The sequence below is a fragment of the Mchenga conophoros genome, linkage group LG9, assembly GCF_057382185.1.
Source record: "Mchenga conophoros isolate Kocher_MC1m ecotype Shallow Benthic linkage group LG9, M_conophoros_male_GT1.1, whole genome shotgun sequence".
NCBI lineage: Eukaryota > Metazoa > Chordata > Actinopteri > Cichliformes > Cichlidae > Mchenga > Mchenga conophoros.
Genome location: NC_140534.1, coordinates 36,283,215 through 36,305,442, shown reverse-complemented (window position 1 = coordinate 36,305,442; position 22,228 = coordinate 36,283,215). Strand labels below are relative to the sequence as shown.

The window sequence follows — 22,228 nt, the reverse complement described above, 5'->3', positions numbered from 1 at the left end:
CAGTGGAGAGAGTGGACAGCTTCAAATACCTCGGAGTTCACATCACACAGGACCTGTCATGGTCCTGTCACATCAACACCGTGGTGAAAAAGGCCCGTCAGCGTCTCTACCACCTCAGACGCTTGAGAGACTTCCAACTGCCCTCCAAGGTGCTCAGGAACTTTTACTCCTGCACCATAGAGAGCATCCTGACGGGAAACATCTTAACCTGGTTCGGGAACAGCACCATGCAGGACAGACGAGCTCTACAGAGGGTTGTGCGGTCAGCTGAGCGCACCATCCGCTCCGAGCTCCCTGACCTGCACTCAATCTACAGCAGGCGGTGCTGGACCAAGGCCAGGAAGATGGTGAAGGACCTCAGCCATCCCAACAACAGACTGTTCTCTCTGCTGAGGTCAGGAAAGCGATTCCGCTCCCTGAAGACCAACACAGAGAGACTGAGGAGGAGCTTCTTCCCGCAGGCGATACGGTCTCTCAATCACACCACCACACAGTACTGACCCACACATATGGTTCTTACACACACACTGGACTTTCTGAACATTGTTTCACTTCATTACTTAAATCACTTTAAGCATATTTGCACTGCACAAGACATAATGTGGATTGCACAACACTGGTCACTATATTCTTTATTTCCAGTTAATACTTGTACAGCTGCTGTTATTGTGTATATATTTATTTATATTTCTTCATACATTCTCATACAGTTCTATATTGTGTATTTTGTTGTACAGTTATTTCATTTTTAACCTTAATTTATATTTTATTCCTTCCTAGTTAAATTTACCCTTTTTAATTTTTCATATTTATTTCCTATCTTATTCATAGCCTTTTCCTTTTTTGTTTTCTTTAGGTCACGAGCAGTTGTCCAAGCATTTCACTACATATCGTACTGTGTATGACTGTGTACGTGACAAATAAAATTTGAATTTGAATTTGAACAGTAGTGGTGAGAGAACACATCCTTGAGGGGCACCAATACTGAGGGACCGAGAGGTGATCTCCCCAGCCTCACTTGTTGCTTTCTATCTGTCAGGAAGCTGGTGATCCACTGACAGGTAGCTGGTGACACGCTGAGCTGGGAGAGTTTGGAGGAGAGAAGTTCAGGCACGATGGTGTTAAAAGCCAAACTAAAGTCCACAAACAGGACCCTGGCATAAGTTCCCGGGCGGTCAAGGTGTTGCAGGATTTAATGCAGCCCCATGTTCACTGCATCATCCACCAAACTGTTTGCCCGGTAGGCAAACTGCAGAGGGTCCAGCAGGTGGCCTGTAATGTCTTTCAGATGGGCTAACACCAGTCGTTCGAAGGATTTCATGACCACAGACGTCAAGGCGACAGGTCTGTAGTCATTCAGTCCTGTGATGATGGGTTTCTTGGGAACAGGGATGATGGTGGAGCGTTTGAAGCAGGAGGGAACTTCACACAGCTCCAGGGATCTGTTGAAGATGCGAGTAAAGATGGGAGCCAGCTGTTCAGCACAGGTTTTGAGGCAGGAGGGTGAGACGCCGTCTGGTCCAGGGGCTTTCCTGGGCTTCTGTTTCTGGAATAGTCGGCTCACATCCTGAGTGTGTATTCTTAGTTTCAGGGAGGAGGAAAGGGGGTGAGAGGTGTGGTGGAGGTCGTTGAGTCTGAATTGGAGAGGGTGGTGGTGGTCGTTGAGTCTTGATTGGAGAGGGTGGTGGTGGTCGTTGAATCTAGATTGGAGAGGGTGGTGGTGGTCGTTGGGTCTGAATTGGAGAGGGTGGTGGTGGTCGTTGAATCTGGATTGGGGAGGGTGGTGGTGGTCATTGGGTCTGGATTGGGGAGGGTGGTGGTGGTCGTTGAATCTAGATTGGAGAGGGTGGTGGTGGTCATTGGGTCTGGATTGGGGAGGGTGGTGGTGGTCGTTGAATCTAGATTGGGGAGGGTGGTGGTGGTGGTCGTTGGGTCTGGATTCGGGAGGGTGGGGGTGAAGGGGGGAGAGGTGGAAGGTGTGTTGGGGGTCAATGTCTGAAGCAATGTCCCTGGGGAGGGGAGGGTGGGGCGTGGGAGTCTGTCCGTCTCAAACCTGCAGTAGAAAGTGTTTAACTCGTTGGCCAGGTCTTTGTTTGCTTCAACAGTGGGTGGGGGCGTCTGTAGCTGGTGATTTCCTGCAGGCCCCTCCACACTGACGCTGGGTCGTTGGCTGAGAGCCGTTCTTCCAGCTTCTGGGAGTAGATCCTTTTAGCTGCTTTGATCTCCTTGGTCAGTGTGTTCCTGGCTTGCTTGTACAGGGCCCTGTCACCACTTCTGTAAGCGTCCTCCTTGGCCTTACGAAGATGTTGAAGTTTAGGAGTGAACCATGGTTTATTGTTGTTGTATGTGCAAAAGGTCTTTGTTGGCACACACACGTCTTCACAGAAACTGATGTTTGATGTCACAGTGTCCGTGAGCTCATCCAGGTTCTCAGATGCAGCTTCAAAAACAGTCCAATCAGTGGAGTCAAAACAGTCCTGCAGTTCCTGCTTTGCTGCGTTAGTCCACTTCATCACAGTTTTGACTACAGGCTTCGCACGTTTGAGTTTTTGCCTATAAACTGGAATAAGATGGACCAGGCAGTGATCAGAATGTCCCAAAGCTGCCCGGGGCACAGAGCGATAGGCATCTTTTAGAGTGGTGTAGCAGTGATCCAGTATGATGTTGTCCCTGGTGGGGCAGTCTATATGCTGTCTGTATTTAGGGAGTTCGTGGTTTAGGTTTGCTCTGTTAAAATCCCCAAGAATAATTGTAAAGGAATCCAGGAATGTCCTCTCCAGGGTAGTAATCTGGTCAGCCAGCTCGCACAGTGCGTTGTTCGCGTTGGCCTGTGGAGGGATGTAAACTCCAACCACCATGAAGGAAGAAAACTCCCGCGGTGAATAAAAAGGTTTACAGTTGATGAAAAAACTTTCCAAGTGTGGGCTGCAGTGTTTCTGTAACACTGTGACATCAGTACACCAACCTTCGTTGATGCAGAAGCAGACTCCACCACCCTTTGTTTTCCCTGACAGCTCCATTTCGCAGTCCGCCCAGTGAAGCCCGGCAGATTTAAGACAGCGTCTGGGACTCGCTCACTGAGCCAGGTTTCAGTGAAGCAGAGGGCAGCAGAGCGTGCAAAGTCCTTGTTAGTCCGGTTTAAGAGAAGTAATTCATTGACTTTGTTTGGAAGGGAGCGGAGATTTGGGAGGTGAATGGAGGAGAGTCCCGTGCGGAATCCTCGCCGACATAGTTTCACCAGCGCACCAGCGTGAGTCCCCCGTCTACGTCTCCTCCAGGAGCCACAGAGAGCTGCTGCGCCTCCAACTAAAATCTCCAAAAAACTTTCCGGGTTTGTGAAAAATGAGAACTATTGTGAGATGACTGCCTGATGTTTAGCAGTTGATCTCTGGGGAAAGTGATGTGGTTCGAGTGATCAAAAGTGCAGAAAATAAACAAAAACAAAAAAAGTGCGAGAGAGCGCAGTACCGAGGCTGCCATCTGCAGCGCCATCTTGAAAGTGCACAGGTGTGTGAGTAATCAGAAGCTGTGTTTCTATGGATGCTTCATGCATGTGTCAGTGGGGGCCCAGTTTATCAGTGTTTATTATGAATGTATTTGGGACTGACGTGGTCAGTGAAGGTATTCTGATGTCACCGCCAGCAACTGAAGGACTTAAAGCTAAAATATCTTTATGTTACACCTGTGCACACAGAGGTGTAACACACACACAGACATGTACACACACCTGTGCACACAGAGGTGTAACACACACACAGACATGTACACACACCTGTGCACTGACCTGACCTCCGCTCTCTGTCTGTGTCAGAGGGGTGTGGCAGAGATCAGGGAGATCCGTCAGTTTCATTTCACCGGTTGGCCTGATCACGGCGTCCCGCTTCATGCCACCGGGCTGCTCGGCTTCATCCGCCGCGTCAAGGCCAAAACCCCACCCACCGCCGGTCCCACTGTGGTCCACTGCAGGTACGACTTTTACTGTCATTACTAGTAACAAAGAAACTTCATCACTGCTGACGTGACTGTGTGTGTGTGTGTGTGTGTGTGTGTGTGTGTGTGTGTGTGTGTGTGTGTGTGTGTGTGTGTGTGTGTGTCAGTGCGGGGGCGGGACGTACAGGATGCTTCATCGTGATCGACATCATGCTGGACATGGCGGAGAGAGAGGGCGTGGTTGACATCTACAATTGTGTCCGCGAGCTGAGAGCACGAAGGGTTAACATGGTCCAGACTGAGGTACACACACACTCACTCACTCACAAACACACACACACACACACACACACACACACACACACACACACACTCACTCACTCACACATTCACACAGTGAAATACCTTCTACCTGTGTGCAGGTGTTCTGACCTGCAGGTAAACACTGTTTTACGTGATCACTAATAACTTAATGTTTCAAACTGCACGTGCTCAGTTACTCAGCTTCATTCATGATCAAAGTTTCATCGATCATTCCTCATTGTCTCCGACTCGTCCTCACATCTTCATCGCTGACTGACAGGAAATGACAGAAATGAACGCCGCGATGACCTTCTCTAACTTTGAATGTCACTCGCCTGTTCTCCAGCCGCCGTGCGCTGACATTAATCTTTTATGAAGTGACATTTCAGCAGCCGACGTCCCGTCAGTCAGAGCTGGGGAGGAGGAGGAGGAGCTTATTTAAACAGTGTCTGACCACCTTCCTCTGTCTACCAGGAGCAGTACGTCTTCATCCACGATGCCATCTTGGAGGCGTGTCTGTGCGGTGACACAGCGATTCCAGCCAGTCAGCTGCGGTCGGTTTATTATGAGATGAACCGATTGGATCCTCAGACCAACTCGAGTCAGATCAAAGAGGAGTTCAGGGTAACGTGACGACCATGTTAATATTCTTCACGCTTCGTTTAGAGCACGAACCTGCCAGCGTCCATGAAATAATCAAACCACATCACAGCTCTGAGTGATGACATCATTGCACCGCAGTTTCAAAATAAAAGTCAGAAATTCATATTATACAGTCTAAATATTGAGCCCGGTTCTGTCTGAGGTTTCTTCCTGTTAAAAGGAGTTTTTCCTTCCCACTGTCGCCAAAGTGCTGCTCACAGGGGGTCATATGATTGTTCTCTCTGTGTCGCTGTAGCGTCTTTACTTTAAATGGATACGTTATTGATCCCACATCGGACGCTTTTGTGTTACAGCAGCATAACAGCAAGTAAAAATACACAACAATAAACGACACGGTTAAAATAAAAGTGCCACAGACACCCAGTAACAAACTGGTAACAAACTGGTGACACAACACACTTACGCTGTATGAATAAAACTTAAAAATCAAACAAAAACAAACAACGAGATTAAAACTTGAAGACATTTTAAAAAATGAAGACAAAAATTAAATCACTAATTAAATGATTACAAATAACAAAATTAATGTTAACAAAAATTAAACAAAATCAATGAAAATAATAATGTTCCGAAGTCTGAGAAAGTAAAAATATGACATGAGATCAACTCATTAGGTTAGAAAGAAGGTGTCAGGTGTGTGTCCTGTTACATGTGTGTGCACGCACAGACGCTGAACATGGTGACGCCGACTCTGCGAGTGGAGGACTGCAGCATCGCTCTGCTGCCCAGAAACCATGAGAAGAACCGCTGCATGGACGTGCTGCCTCCAGACCGCTGCCTGCCCTTCCTCATCACCATCGACGGGGAGAGCTCCAACTACATCAACGCTGCGCTCATGGATGTACGTGACACACACACACACACACAGTGGGTTTGATGAATGTGACTGCAGATTCGCAGCTTTGATTCGAAGCTTTTGTTCCACAATAAGTGAAGCAGATTAAAGATGGGGAGCTGATCCGATATCTTTTCACTGGATCTCTCAGTTTGGCCCAAAGAGATGTGAGTGCAGGTGAAGGAGAACATTAGGCTGAAAAGTAAACCAATCAGAAACTCTGAGAGCGACCAGCCCAGCCGTCAGATTCTTTGTTTAGCAAACAGCACAGAGGACTGAAGCGGAGAACACTCAGTCGCTCTGCCATCGTGCTGTCCTGCTGCAGCGGCTTTCTCGCTGAGCGCAGATCATTCATGAATTCTGTGTGAAGTCCTTCAGGTGAGCTTGTTGCCCTGTTGTGGAGATGTGTTGGATTCTGTGTTATACTTGGAGCCTGTCATTTGGTGGCGATAGTGAGTGGAGGACTTCTCTTCTAAGCTAACATTAGCAAGTGCTGCTCGGTGTCGATGCAGCAGAGGCTTTAACACCGAGTGTTAGGGCACTCGGAGCACAAGCGTCACTGCCTCCGAGTCAGTTACACCCACATCAGACCTGCCTGAGGCAGCCAGACAGCTGTCGCTATAGAAACTCCAGGAAAGTGTTTAAAATATCAAAGTTAACGCTAAGGTTCAAAGAAGGAAGCACGCGTTCAGAAATCTGCTGAAAACACTGACGTCGGAAATCCTGAGCACGGCTGTGTACAACAGTGACATCCACCCTGCTGTGTCTGCTTGTGTGACATCACTTCCTGCTGTCTGACTGACCTCGTGTCATGCAGAGCTACAAGCAGCCGTCGGCGTTCATCGTTACCCAGCATCCTTTGCCCAACACGGTGAAGGACTTCTGGCGCCTGGTCCTCGACTACCACTGCACATCCATTGTCATGCTGAATGATGTCGACCCCGCACAGGTGAAGCTCCACCCACACACACACTCAAAGATTTTCAGATATATTAGAACAGGTGGGTGATGATGACATCATAGCACAGGTGCTTTGGTAAGGGCGGTGTAAAACTCATGAGCTGATCAATAACTTCCCTTTGTGTATGTGTGTGTTAGCTGTGCCCTCAGTACTGGCCAGAGAACGGTCTCCATCGCCTCGGCTCGCTGCAGGTGGAGTTCGTGTCCGCTGACCTGGAGGAGGACGTGATCAGCCGAATCTTCAGGATCTACAACACAGCCAGGGTGCGCTTTTAGATTACTGTTACTTACCCGTAAATATGCTGCGTTACTAAACCGTGATTTTGTTTGTGAGAGTGTCTCATGACAATGACGTGAGCGCGTGCGACGTCCGTGGTAGCAACAGACGTGTGCAGATCAACAATGGATAATATGGAGTGTTGGAGGGAGTATGACCATGCAGCATTTAAAGCTTGGAAGTAATCACATTACTTTAAGTCTGATTCTGTAAAAAGTGACAGAAACATTAGCGCCTGCTGTAAACTCTGCGTGGGAAGAAAACTTCTTTCTACAGCGAAAAATTAAACTTCAAATCTGATCAAGCACCGAGCACGCTGCCACGTTTTTTAAAAATCCCGTCCACACGTAACCACAAAAACGCGCTAGGAAGATGCCAAAGCAACAGGTGGCGATATATTCCTAACCGTGTAGAAATGTTGGCCAATCAGAAGTCTAGAAGCCTCGGTGGGAAAGAGTGAACAAAGATGGCGCATAGAAGCAGAACCGAGTCCTGTGTGTGGAAGGACAGTAACTGTGTGTGTAGGCGCACACCTTTGACGCTGCGTTTTCTCCGTTTTCCTCGTCCACATGTAAACTGGGTTTTCAAAAATCTCCACCCTGGCAGGAGTTTTTAAAAATCTCAGTTTTCAGTGACTGAAAACGCAGTTTACGTGTGGACGAAAGGTGCAAACGCATAGAAAAATTTGCGTTTTCAAAAATACCCGGGTGGATGTAGCCTTAGTTTGTTTCCTGTAAAAACCTGGCTGCCCTTCACTCTGTAAGTATCAGTAGGTTGGAATGTCAAATAAAATACACTGAAATTTGATTTATTAAATTGATTTAATGTAAGTAACAAACTTGAGCCAAACTCAAGTCCAGCCAGGTTTACACCCAGGCTGCTCTTGTGCTTACATTTGGTCTCAGCCCACAGTCAGGGCTTTGCCACGCTCGCCTTGATCTTCACCAGGAGCGACATATGCGTTGGGTTGTTGACATGCTGGAAGACAAAGTGATGACTCCGACCTAGTTTAGCCTGACTGCTTCAGGTCTTCATTCACATATCCTTCTTTCTTCATGGATCCACCCACCTCGATGAAATTCCCAGGTCCAGACGCAGTGAAGCATGCCCACAGCATAATACTGCCACCACCGTGCTTCACTGTGGGGCCGCTGCCCTTTGGGTCGTAGCCTCCGTCTTCTTTCTCAGTCCGTCCCTGTGCAGGGTTCTATTGGCCGTCTTCTTTGAGACTAGGATTCCTGACTCGGCTGAGTCATCCATTAGTGTCTCTGCCGTGCTGGAGCCCTGAGAGAACCACCATCGTGGCCGTGGTCCTGTCAGGGCGATGGCTGTTCTCTCACTCTCCCCTGCCGTGGTGGCTGTTCGCCATCGTTAGAACCACCTCGCCTCTACGTGACGTCTCTGTGGATGTGTAATTACCTTTGTCTTCAGATCCTGACGGAGTAAAACTGCATCACCCTACACGGAGGGTCTGTTTGGTTTTGCCCTCACATATTCAGGGCGCGTTTGATTTCTGTGTAATAAAGCTGAGCTGCGCCTGTGTTTGATCCAAGCCTCCGCTCTCTCTCTCCTGCTGCACCAGATTTAGCTCAGGATGTGTTTGATTTAAGCCTCCTCACCTCCCCATCGGGCTGAGTTTGAGTGCGGCTGTGATTCAGGGCCTCGTTTCCTCCATGCGTCTCAACAAATATCGGCTGTGTTTGATCCGCGCTCCCGTCTCCACCCGCCTCGCTGTGGCAGCTTGATTTTGGTGTTTGAGTTAAAGCTCTCTCCTGCTGTCTGCTCACAGGAACCTGTCTTTGCTTTCTTTCCTGTCTCAATAAGCTTCCTAATATCTTTCCTTTCCTCTCATTTCCTTCCATCTACATTATATATCTTCCTTTCCTCTCTCCTGTTCTTTCCTTTCTTCTTTACTCCTAAAATGTATTTCTTTTGACTTCCTTTCCCTTTCTCCCTTCACAGTTTCCTTACTTCCTTTCTCCTTAGTGTTTAGTTTAGAGGTACACTTGGTTCATGTTTCTGTTCTTCTGGGGAAGTGTTTGATTATACATTGGTTGTTTGGGGCGAGCTTGTTTTGACTGCCTGGTTCTCCCTGTGTCTCCAGCCGCAGGACGGGTACCGCATGGTGCAGCAGTTCCAGTTCCTGGGCTGGCCGATGTACCGCGACACGCCCGTCTCCAAGCGCTCCTTCCTCAAGCTCGTGCACCAGGTGGACAAATGGCAGGAGGAGTACGACGGCGGCGAGGGACGCACCGTCGTCCACTGCCTGTAAGAGTACACACAACACTGCACGCAGCACTGCAGAAAGTACTACACTGTGTACTACACACAGTACTGCAGACAGTACTACACAAACTACTACAAAAGTACACTGTCTTATAATACACACAGTACTACACACAATACTACATAAAGTACACTGTCTTTTAATAAACACAGTACTAAAGACATTACCCTTTAAGAGTACCACACAGTATTACATGCAGTACTACACATAACACTACAGAAAGAAAACTGTGTTTTCATTACTTTACTGCAAGAGTATCACTGTTTCTTACACAGGAAATACACACAGTACTGCAGAGAGTACTGCAGTATCAGTAGTTATAAAGTTTGTGTTTGTGTGGTGTTTTGTCTCCATCTAGTGGTCACAACATAAACTGCTTTCATTCTCATCTATGTAACCCCTGACTCCACTCTCCTCTCCTCTCCTTCCTGCACTGCATGCTGGGAGTGTGAGTGAATGGGCGTGTGAAGGTGTTTGGTGAGTGTGTGGAGCTGCTGAGTGAGTTTGGGACGTTTGGACTGTTTTTTCCAGAAAACTTTATGGGTGGTTAAAAGGTAAGGCAAGTTTATTTCATTGTGTTGTGTGAAGTGAAGAGTTTTAGTTAATTCGCCAGTTTTACCTTGAGCAATGGCGTCCCTCCCTAGTGAGGGTTTGCCTCCCCTGTCTATTAGACAGGGGAGGCCCCCCCAACAGTACACCGTGGAGCAGGCTCTGCTAGCTTTTGGTGAACAGGTGGGCCATGAGAACACAACTTGCGGCTCTCGGATGAACAAGGCTGTGGTTACCTTTCTCCGTGAGGAGCGGTTGGTTCACCTGTTAGTTGAAAGGGGGATCATTTTGGATGATTTGTTGTGGCTGTTTCACCACTGTTTGCGGTGACCCGCGTAGATGGCGTTTATCCCCAATGAGCTACTTGAAAAGGAACTGACCTGCTTTGGAAAGTTTGCTAGCGGGTTCAGTGTTGTTCGTCTTGGCTGCAAAGATGCCAGACTGCAGCACATTCAGTCACTATGAAGGCAGGCCTTCATGTACTTGAACGATCCTTCACAGACACTGGAAGTGTCGTTTAAAGTGAGATACGAAAACGGCTTGTATACTGTTTATGCAAGCGCAGTTAGCATGAAGTGCATGTTGGCCATAAACGCTCATCCTGCCCTCATAAAGAGCACGAAGTGCGCAATGACACAGGTAAACAGCAGGGCCATGCTAGTGAAGCAAGTGAGCGTGCCGTAGATGTCGGTACGAGAGAACAGCCCGCTAGTAGCGGTGTGGACGAACAGCCAGCTACGAGCTGCTAGCGGCGCTGGGTGACAGAATGGAGATCGCAGCCAGTGCTCCACAGGCCGGATGGAAGTGATGACAGACAGGACAGGAAAACTGTGGAGGAAAATCAGGACAGAGGCAACGACAAGTGAGGTAGGAAATGAAAATGTAATTTCAGGTTCTTTGAGCGCGGAAAATGAGGAAGAAGACTTGTTTGAAGATGATTCCCTGTCACGATGCTCTGACATTGTTTCACAAGATGAACATCAGCAGTCGTATTCCTTAGAAGATATAAATCGCTTTTTGGATAAGACATTTAGCAGGCAGTCTGTGGAAGTCAGAGTTTTTTCCAGATGTCGATCAATTTATAAACTCTGTTCTAAAGATAAGGAGAGTTGTTGGCTATGAACAGTTGAGCAAACAGAAAAGATGCCGCCTGAAAAAGATCCTGACTGTGTTGAGGAGGGAAAAACAAGGAAAAACTCATTTAAAACCACAGTAAAATGTTCGGAGTATTAAGGGTGTCTTTTTTTTTTTTTTTTTGGAAGGGTCTCACTGTCTTTTCCCTCTTTCTCTTCTTCCTCTTCTCTCTGTCTTTATGGCAGGCTTGAGAGTGGGTACGCTTAACAGTAATGGGGGAAGAGTCAGAGAAAGGCGAGCAGTTTTGGTGGAACAGCAGGAACAAAAACATTGATGTGGTTTTTTTAGTAGTACTGTAGATAATGAGACAGAATGGGGAATGAGTTGGAGTGGGCAGGTATTTTTAAGTTATGGCACTAACCTCAGTGCAGGTGTAGCAATTTTATTTTCTAGGCACCTTCAGCTGTCACATGTCTCCGTATGTGAGGTAGAGCAGGGAAGGGCACAGGTAGTACAAGCAACCATCAAGGGAACACCTTTTGCTTTATGAATGTATGCGCCCACAACTCAGCTGCAGGTCGTGTGAGGTTATTTCGTAAAATTAATTATAAATTATCACAAATACATAGTGGTTCAATAGTGGTGGTGGGAGGGGACTGGAATTGCACAACCCACCCTTCAGTTGACAGAAACACAGGAGAGCCTCACCCACCTTCGGGCTCACTTTTATCTTTCTGACTGATGTGTGGAGAAGGCTCCATCCCACAACTAGAGAATACACATATGTGAACGTTTCTGAGGGCAATGTGAAGGCAGTGTTACAAGATAAATATATATTGTTAGTGCCTATTTTCTGATTATATTGTTTTATGTATTTTAATAATAAAGGCTTGTAAAGCAAAGCCAGTTTTGACTCATAAACCAAGTGCTCAGCCAAACTGAAAAACAGGAAGTTTAGTGCAGAGCTGCAGAGGCATATTAATAAAATACAGGAAACCAGACAGAAAAAGTGGAACTAGTAACACAGAAGGGGTTGTTTGTATCGAGGCTGTGTGTGACGTGTAAAGGACCAAAATAACACTTATATGAGACACATTTTTGGCTTCTAATGTCAGAGATTCTGCAACTGGCTTTGGGCTGTGCGGGGCTCTCTCTTCCAGAAGATGATTGAATAAAGAATTATAAATGTTTTGACCACTCTGAGTCGGGTTTTCTCTCTTCTACCATGGGGATCAAAGAATCGGGTTTAATAGCTATCAATCAGACGTATAATAATAGACTAGTTAAGGCAGAAATTTCACCTGTTGGTTTTTCTGATCATCATTTAGTGACTGTAGATATTTCCTTATTGATGCACTCTAACATTTGTTCACCAACATGCTTTAACATGCAGCTGATTCATGACAAAGAGTTCTGTCGAGCTTTTTCTGACTTCTGGTGTCACTGGAAACAAAGGAAAAATTACTTTTGCAATTTGGCTGAATGGTAGGAGGTGGGGAAAACGCAGATTAAGCTTTTTTGTCAACAATACACGTCACATCCAACGGCCACTGTTAAAGACTGCTTTAAGGACTTAGAACGAGAGCTCAAGATGCTAGAGGATAAGATCATAAGTGGGACAGATAATGCAAATAGTACCTGGGACGGTAGGAGGAAGGCTTTAGGCAAGTTTCTCCACAAAAGAGCAAAAGGTGCTCTTATAAGAACTCGGATTTCTACTGTTGAATAGATGCCCCAACCAGATTTTTCTTCAAGCTGGAGAAAAGGGTTTGCGAGTCACACCACGTGATGCACTTAAGGCTTCCAAATGGGAAGGTGACATCTGACCCAGTAGAAATGAGGAAGCTTGCCATTGACTTTTATGCCAGCCTCTTTAGTTCTGACACGTGTGACCCTGAATGTGTGACGAGGATGCTGGAGGGGCTGCCACGGCTGTATGAGGCTGAATCGGCTGTGTTGGAGTCTGCTATCTCTTTTGAGGAGATGTCTTCAGCGGTTCAACAACTCAACGGTGGTCGGTCATCAGGAGTTGATGGGCTTCCTGCGGAATTTTACCAGGAATTCTGGTCGCTGCTAGGAGAGGACATTCATGAGGTTTTCACATTCTGTGTGACCACTGGGATCTTGCCAACAAGTTGCACGAGGGCAGTTTTGACTTTACTGCCAAAGAAAGGGGACCTGGGCTTGCTCAAACATTGGAGGCCTGTCTCTTTGCTTTGTACGGACTACAAGATTCTTGCAAAATGTCTTTCTAACAGGTTGAAGACCTGTATCGACATGATTGTTGATGTGGATCAAGCATACTGTGTCCCTGAAAGAACTATTATGGACAACTTGTTTTTAATTAGGACATTATTGATCTGGCTCAGAGACTTGGATGTGGGGTTTTTTATCTCTGGATCAAGAAAAAGCTTCTGATAGAGTTGATCACCGCTATTTGTTTAAAACTTTGGAAGCTTTTGGGTTTGGGAACATTTTCATTTCTTGGATCAAATTGTTGTACTCAAACACTGCTGTCATGTTAAAGGTGGGGGGAGGGTTAAGTCGGCCTGTTCCAGCTCAGAGGGGCATAGGGCAGGGATGCCCTCTTTCTGGTATGTTGTATACGCTGGCCATTGAACCCCTTTTACACCATCTTAGACAGGGACTCTCAGGTTTTACCTTTGACGAAGCAAGAAGCACAGTAAAATTGTCCGCTTATGCTGATGATGTTACGGTTTTTATAACCATATTAAAACACTCAGACTGACACTGGACTTATATGAGCAGGCATCCGCAAAGGTTAACTGGTCAAAGTGTGAAGGTTTCATGTTGGGAGGGTGGGTTGATAAAGAGGAGCCGGTGTTACCGGCAGAGTTACAGTGGAACAGGGAGGGACTGAAGTGTTTGGGAGTGTTTTTGGGAACTGATGCTTTTCAGGGGAAGAACTGGGAGGGTGTTGTTGAAAACATTACTGCCCGGTTGTCTCGATGGACTTGGGTCTGGCCACCATTGTCCTACAGGGGGAGGACTTTGGTTGTTAACAACTTGGCTGCTTCTGTACTCTGGCACCGTGCCACTGTTTTTGAACCTCCGGCCTCTCTTATCAAGGAGATACAAAAAAGACTGGTAAATTTCTTCTGGGGAGGGCTTCACTGGACCAGGTCTGCTGTGCTGTCTCTATCTGTGTCAGAGGGGGGTCAGAGTTTGATTGACCTTCACAGCCGTATCACAGCGTTTCGTCTTCAGACAGCACAACAGTATCTTTATCAAAAACAACAACCACCCTGGTTCAACACTGTATCTATGCTGCTTCACAGAATAAAGGACCTTGCATATGACAAGCACCTGTTTCTCATAGACCTGACTGGCATGGACCTTTTGCAGACCTCTGCTTTTTACCAGTCTGTTTTGACTGCTTGGAAGACCGAGAACAGTCTCTCTGTACTTTAAAAACAATTTGATGGTGATGTTGGTGAGGAGCCTCTTTTTTACAATCCCTTGATACCAAGTAGAAAGCTCAGCACTGCTAGTGTATAAATGCTGGTCTAACCAAGCTGGCAGGCCTGAGGACAGCAGGGCAGTGATGGATCTAAGAACAGGGAACCACTGTCTTTTCTGTCTAACTGAGGAAACACTGCAGCACCTGTGGCTTGGCTGTCCAAGGCTATCTGGCCTTTTTTCATCGCTGCAGCAGTGGCTTTGTGGCCTTGGAAGAGTCTCTTTATCCTGGGTCCGAGGTACTCTGCAGTGGAGCGTAGGAAGGTTTGCTTGATTAATTTTTTAATAGGTCATGCTAAGATGAGTATATGGCATTCAAGGAGGAACAAAATGAAGGGAACAGGATCTGTTCATTTAGAGATTATGTTTAAAGGGTTAGTAGGTGCACGTTTGAAAGTAGAATTTGTTTATAAGATGTTGTCCAACATTGAAGAGTTTGTCTCTATTTGGGGAATTAACCCTTTAAAGTCGGTCTGAGCGGGCACGCTCCATTTTGCGTAACTATTTTTAAATCCCGGTAGAACTGCAACCACGTAAGGTAGCGCAATAATTTTTCTTGCATATAAAACCGGAGGAGTTGTACTTACATCTGATGCCATCAGCTTGTCCTCGGTCACAGTTTCCTTCCACATATAGCTTTGCAAAAACTGCATAAAAAGCACTTGCAGCAACAAAAACATAATATTCCAGAAACACGCTTTGCCGATCCGATCAGCTGTTTGTAACACTTCCTATGCTGGAATAGACGTCAGCGCGAACTATTGCATGTCCGCCATTACCTGCCCAAAACCGAAAGTGACGTCATATTCGTGGAAATGTAGTTTTTTACCAACTTGGCCTTGTAAGACTGTACTGGTGTTTTTAAAAGTTATGTTTGACTTTATGACTCTCTGTGTCGTTTCTGGGATGCTGAGGACTCATATTGCACTGCTGGAAATAGTTTATTTTGGTGCATATGCTGTTTTTTTGCAAATTTGCTTTATAATATTTATTTTCGTTTTTTCTGCAGTATATAAAAATTGGTGCATTTCAAAAATAAAACTATGAAGACACTCAAAATAAATTTCCTGTGGTGGGAAACTATTTTGTGCAACTTTTTTGTATTTACAGTTTTGAGGGATACGCCTCTTAAACTTCTCTAACTAGAAATATATGTTAAAAAAACAAAAACGATTTTCAATTTTTTTCTGGTTTATTGCACATTTTTGCAATTTATGTAATTTCTATGCACTTAATGCAGACATATTATTAAAATTTGGGCTATAATGGTTGTATTGATGTAAAGCAACTTGAAATGCTCCCAAAAATGGGACTACAGCATGTAAACATATAATATAAGCTCTGGCGGACTTGGTTCTATGGTAGGTCTTAAAGGGTTAATGCAGTTTTGTGTAAAATAACTGATGATAATTTAGTTCTGAATTTTTGAAAAAAGCCAAATGGAGTGTCTTCTGTTTCTGTCTTCATTTTTGTGTTTATTGTATTTGGGTGGGGTTGATGGTGGTCATTTATTGGACTGATGATTATCGGTTGGAAAAATCGCCCAACCTTAATGGTTAGTTGGTTAGTTACAAGGTAAGACAGGTTTATTTCATTGTGTTGTGTAGAGTGAGTAGGTTTAGCTAATTGGCCAGTTTGACTTTGAGCCATGGCGTCCCTCCCCAGTGAGGGTTCGCCTCCTGTGAACAGTGAACAGACAGAGGCAAGGACAGGTGAGGCTGAAGATCGAACTGCAGGTTCTTTGAACTTGTTTGAAGATGATTCCTCATCACAGTTTTCTGATATTGTTTCACAAGATGAGCATCAGCAATCCTACTCCTTACAAGACATAAACTCATTTTAAGATGGAAAATTTGGCGGACAGTCTATGGATTATTTTCCATATCTTGATGAGTTTATAAAATCAGTTCTAAAGATAAGGAGAGTGGTCAGCTATGAACAGTTGAGCACACTAAAGAGATTCTAAGTTGAGGATGAAGAAATTAGGGAAAACTCATTTAAAGGCACAGTAAAATGTTTGGAGCACAAAAGGTGGTGTTTTGGAAGGTTTCGCTGTTTTCACAGTGTTGCTGTAGATTAAGAAGTAGGCACCAAAAATGATGGATTTTCCTAAAGGATGAAGGAGGGACCTTCCGGAGTCGATGTAGTATTTCTGCAGCAGGTTCTCCCAGATGTAGCTAGAAATCCTTGTACAGACCTCACTTGGAGAAACACACCGTGGATCTTCGGTGGTGGGTGGTCCATGGGGCCATGGCCACAACCAGACATGTTGCACATATGGACCGAGTGTAGAGGGTAACTGTGCTTTTTGTCAAGCTGAGCACACCCTGCAACATTTGTGGGTTGGGTGTCCCAGGCTTGTTCTTCTCTTGCCATTACTGCAACAGTGGTTGGCTGGATATGGACAGGTGCTGGAGAATACAATGTTCATTTATGGTCCCAAAAACAGCAGCACAATGGAATCAGATTTATCTTTGCAGCTTTCTTACGGGTTGGGCAAAAAGGGGAATCTGGCTAACCTGCAGAAACAAAATGTAAAGGTCTACAAATTTAGAACTTATGTTCAAAGGTCTGGTGTCTGCATGTATTATGATAGAATTTACTTCTTATATAATGGTGACAGGTGTGGATCATTTTATTTCTGTTTGGTTGGAAACAAATGTCTTGTGTACAGTGTACAATGATTTGCTTGTTCTTGGTTTATGACAATTGTAAATGTTTTTGTTTTTGAGGGGTGTTCTTGTGAATATATGCAGTAATATTTTTATGTGCTACTTTATGTAACTGTTGACAGAGAACTCAAAGGTCTTCTTTCTCCTGACTCCTCCTCAGGAATGGCGGAGGTCGCAGTGGTGTGTTCTGCAGTATCAGTATCGTGTGTGAGATGTTGCGTCAGCAGCGCTGCGTCGACGTTTTTCACGCTGTAAAAACTTTGAGGAACAACAAGCCAAACATGGTCGACCTGCTGGTAACCACCAACCTTCATCACAGACACTGGCTCGCTTTAACTTCAATCATTATTATTTCTATTCTCCATTTCTTCTGTGGTTTAGCAAATTATTTTGTATTTGTATTTTATGACTAAAATGAAAAAAGGTTAATCTTACAGTAAATCAAAGAGGAACTTAACACTGAATCCATAACTGTATTTTTTAAGACTAAAATATAAAAACATTTTCTCAGTAATAATGATATATTATTATTATTATTCATAATTTTCTGTTATGTTTTATAATAATTATTGTATTCTATAAACATACACTACCGGTCAAAGGTTTTAGGACACGCCAATTTTTCCATTTTTTTATTGAAAGTTATGCAGTTTAATGTCTCACTGCAGTCTGACATGAAAGCATAGTACAAATACTGTATGCACCTAGTTGATCAGGGGTTCATCCTGCAGCAACATAATGACCCAAAACATAAGTCCAAGCTGTACCAGAACTACCTCAGGAAAACAGACCGTGATGGTGAACTTGAACACATGGAGTGTCCAGTGACCCGTAGTGGATACTGAGTTGTTTTTACATCATACTGTGTAATAAAAAGTGTTTCTTTTTTAAAAATGTGAATGAATGACATCTGATGTCTGTGTTTCCATAGGAACAGTATAAGTTCTGTTATGAAGTCGCTCTGGAGTACCTGAACTCTGCTTAGAGCCTCCTTCAACACAGAGGAGGAGGAGCAGAGAGACTACTGACTGAAGAGGAGGAGGAGGATGAAGGCATGTTTACACTGCCTGGTTTGAACTGTTGGATTCTGTGAGCGACGCTCAGCGTTCACCTCGTGTCACTTTGTGGTTTTTTTTACCCTTTTGTTGTTTCAATGAAACTGAAACGATAAAAACACCATCAGAGCGGGTCGCCTCACCTGTCAGCCATCCCCACCACCAGCACAGGAAGTCCTTACAGCCAGGATTCAAAACAGGATGTCCTTGCAGTCATGTTTTGTACAGGAATCTTTAACCGTGTCCGATTGCTGGTTGAAATCAGCTGACCTGTCAGGAAGAAGCTGCTGTCGGCGGAGAATCATTAACTCTCGCATAAACCCTCTTACCTCTGAGATTGAAGGGACCCTAAAATCTGATTGACTTTCATTTGTGAATTCATGTCATGTCAAGAAGTGTGAACTTAATCATCCCTCTGGAAACAAGACTGGGAGGTGGCTGGATCACGCTGACCAAGGTAGCTAAGATGGTTTGACCCTGCAGAGGCCCAAGCCCAGGAGGCCAGAGGAAGTCACTTGGCCTGAATCTGAGTGCCATAGTCTGGCCAGTTATGATAAAACTTATTTAACCAAACAAACTTCACCAATTTGAATCTGCCAACTCTTCCCCCAAAGAGGCCCAAAATCAAACCAAATCTGGCAGACATCACAGAGCCAGAGTTGTCAGAACACGTGTCTGCCTTCACGCAGCCGAGAGTCTGCCGACATTCAGCTGAGTCTGCCAAAATTAGCAGAGTCTGCGGACACGCTTATTTATAAAGATGATGTGAGTCCTGGCAGCTGTCTGGTATGAAATGATCACAGCAAGTAATTAGTGATTAGTTCACCATTGGTCAAGTTGTGTACATCAGCAGTCCCCAACCTTTTTTGTGCCACGGACCGGTTCATGTCCGACAATATTTTCACGGACCGGTCTTTAAGGTGTTGCGGATAAATACAACAAAATAAAAACAGTACCGCTACCAAAAAAAGAAGATTTATTCATAACACTCAGGAAAAGACCTAGGGAAACAGAGTTAACGATAAAAACGGTTTAAAAAACGATAAAAACCATAAAGTTCACACCCGAGCCTCAACTCTCACAGCCTGTTACCAAACGACCGGTCCGTGGCCCGGGGGTTGGGGACCGCTGGTGTACATGACATCAGAGCTCAGGCTTGTTATTGTGTTTAATTAAGCACAGTCATGATTAGAAGCTGAATGATGCCAACATTTGTTAATATATTTTTCTTTATTTATGTGTAGGGATGGGTATCGAAACCCGGTTCTGTTTCACTTCCTTGGAATTGTTTGCCATTTTGCAAACGATTCCCTTATTGATTCCAGTCGCCCCAAATGACGTCACCACGTTGCGGAGCGTCATTTACCTGGCAGGAAACACGGCGGCTCAAACGCTCAAAAGTTTGGTTACACTTTTCAAGAATGGATGACAACAGTGCAACTTGCAATACTTGCAAAGCAGATATTTCATTTAAGGGAGGAAACACTACGAATATGCAAAAGCATTTGCTCACAAAACACGCGATGACCTTAAATGAATGTCGTGTTTTTAATTCCGCTCGACTCGTGAATCTCAACCCAGCAGCAGCGGTAACGTTTGCACGTCCTCTCCCGTTAATGCAGCAGGTAAATAATCAGCTAACAGTGCATATTATGTTAGCGCGATCTGCCTTATTACAAACCTGCCATTACTGTGCATTTAGTGACCATGATGAGACAGACAGAGTCTGGCTCAGATGCTGGTAGCTCTCGCTGCAGTCTGCCGGCAGCGTCTCCTTTCAGGCCGGGATAGACGAACGTCACCGAGCAGTGACTCAGTTTGTGGTCAAAGGCTTGCACCCGTTTGCCACAGCAGATGATTTTCAGTAAGTGAATGTGTTTAATTGTAGGCAGGGACATTACTGGATATTCTTGTGTAATTGCTACAGAATAATTTATGTTATGCTTTGTTATTGCTACAGAAGAATATTTATTTTATTATTTTACATTTACAATGTTTTTCCTGGGGACCCTGTGACACCCGTAGGCTGGATCTCTTAAGATCTCACTGCTGGGTTTGTAAGGCCATGTTACTCCTAAATTTCTGTCTTGTTCAAAGAGAAGATATAAAACAAAGTTCTGAGCTAATCGACCTTAGTGTTCTCCTTTTTTAAAAAGAATCAATAAGAGAATCGAATCGTTAAACAGAATCGAAAATGGAATCGGAATCGTGAAAATCTTATCGATACCCATCCCTATTTATGTGTATCATTTATTTATGTGTAAAAATGCCAACATGATTTTCACAGGTTTTAAATCAAAACACTTTCCTCTGATGAGTCTGACATGAATCCATAATCTCTACAGAGCAGCATGTGGATGTGTTAGAAGAGCTTGGTTTAATCAGTTATAGAAATATGTGAGGAGGACACAGAGACGGCAGAGAGATACCAGGATATAGTGATCCCTGATACATCATGTCATCATGGACCATCAGTACGATCCAGTTTGAGAAGCTGGAACCAATAAACCAAATTAAGTTGATGAACTGGATCCTCAAATTAACCTCAACTCAAGGCCAATTGCTGTCCATTGTTCCAGAGCTCACTCACAGAGTTCATTGCTGAGAATGAAAAGATGATTTTTTTCATGTTTTCCACCTGAGGACTTGTGTATGATTCTGGTTGGTCTAACCTTCTTGGGGTTTTTTCCACTTAGATGTTTAAAGATGTTTAAAGACACATTGAGAGTCATCATCCGTTTTCTTCTCTGACGTTTAATCTCTGCTGCTTCAGATTTAAAAGTAACTGAACTGGAAGCATCGAAGCACATTGTCCTTCGTCTGGTCCTTGACTCCCATCACTTTGTGGTTTTCAGTGTTTCTTTGTTGTGTTGTCACGCAGCAGGTGGGCGAGGCCAGCTGCTGGGTTGTTTCAGACTGTTAATAATGTACATAGAGCAGCGGGAGGCAGGAAGAAGAATATTTATTCCTTCATTTGTTCTTGGTGTCCATGCCATCCTCGTTCTCCTGAAGCACACAGAGAGAGACAATCATGGTGGACAATTTCAGCGTTTCGCCAACAGAATCACAGGTCGCGGTCTCAGCCCGGTCCTGTGGGTGTGGCTTCGCCTGAACCCTGTCGATGAATGGCTCTGGTGCTGAGGAGAACTTAATGAAAGCTTTTATTTATGTTGCTGATTCCAGAATATAACAAATAAAAACCTGTATACACTCTCCAGCCTGTGTCTGTCACCTCACTGAGCCAGCCAATCATACTTTGTGTTGGACGACACACGTAAAGCACTTATAAATGTTTCAGTTGTTTCATTTTTCTTAAGAACAGTTCCCTGATTAAGGCAAGGCAAGGCAAGTTTATTTGTATAGCACAATTCAACAACAAGGTGATTCAAAGTGCTTTACAGAGACATTAGAAACAAGAACAAATAAAAAGCAGGATTTAAAATTGATTAAAACAAGCAAATAAACTAACTAACTAATTAACAAACAAACAAACAAACAAAACAGTATATAAAACAGTATGAACTAACAGTATAAAACAGAAATTGTAAAAAAAACAAAAACAAATCAACAACGAAACTAACCAATAACCTAAGCTGGGTGAACTAAGATTAAAACATGAAAAACCCAGAGCACGGATACATAGAAAAACTTTGAAACACGACATGAACACACAGACTAAACGCACACAAGAGGTGATCAGGGGAAGTGGAGACACATGGAGAAACCGCAGATTAGAATGAACATAACAACGTCACAGAGTAAAATTAGAAGAGTAAAATCAAACACACTGAACACAGAAACACAAGACTTTCGAAATGAAACAGGAAATGTGGAGAGACAGATATGACAACACAAGCTTGACAATATGGAACACAAAGACCTAAAACACATGACAGACTGGAGACCCTAAATAAGAATAACACAAGAACTTATAATCACAAACATTACATAAGAAACTCAAAAATACAGAATACAATCAAAACGCTGGCTCAGAGACCCAGCCCCTGACAGGTATTCTGGATAGGTTTTGTGACCCACGGGTCTTTAGTTTCAAAGGCTGTCAGGGTTGAGATGATTGTGCCAGTCCAAGCCAAGAGTGGAACCCAGTACACGTACAGACTAAGTAAGGACAGGATCAGAAGT

General features: G+C 44.6%; 1 protein-coding gene across 9 annotated transcripts in view; it reads left to right on the top strand.

The window, feature by feature from the left end:
* LOC146567828 (receptor-type tyrosine-protein phosphatase mu-like) overlaps positions 1-21,300 on the top strand; it is a 219,885-nt gene extending 198,585 nt beyond the window's left edge. For all 9 annotated transcript variants that reach the window (XM_085285668.1, XM_085285667.1, XM_085285664.1 and 6 more), the window contains 9 exons: positions 3,812-3,966; positions 4,098-4,233; positions 4,708-4,857; positions 5,564-5,737; positions 6,549-6,680; positions 6,830-6,955; positions 9,073-9,236; positions 17,191-17,326; positions 17,962-21,300. In XM_085285668.1, coding sequence (XP_085141794.1) covers positions 3,812-3,966; positions 4,098-4,233; positions 4,708-4,857; positions 5,564-5,737; positions 6,549-6,680; positions 6,830-6,955; positions 9,073-9,236; positions 17,191-17,326; positions 17,962-18,015 — 1,227 coding nt within the window. In that variant the 3' untranslated portion in view covers positions 18,016-21,300. The remainder of the gene's footprint in view (positions 1-3,811; positions 3,967-4,097; positions 4,234-4,707; positions 4,858-5,563; positions 5,738-6,548; positions 6,681-6,829; positions 6,956-9,072; positions 9,237-17,190; positions 17,327-17,961) is intronic.
* The last annotated feature ends 928 nt before the right edge of the window (positions 21,301-22,228 follow it).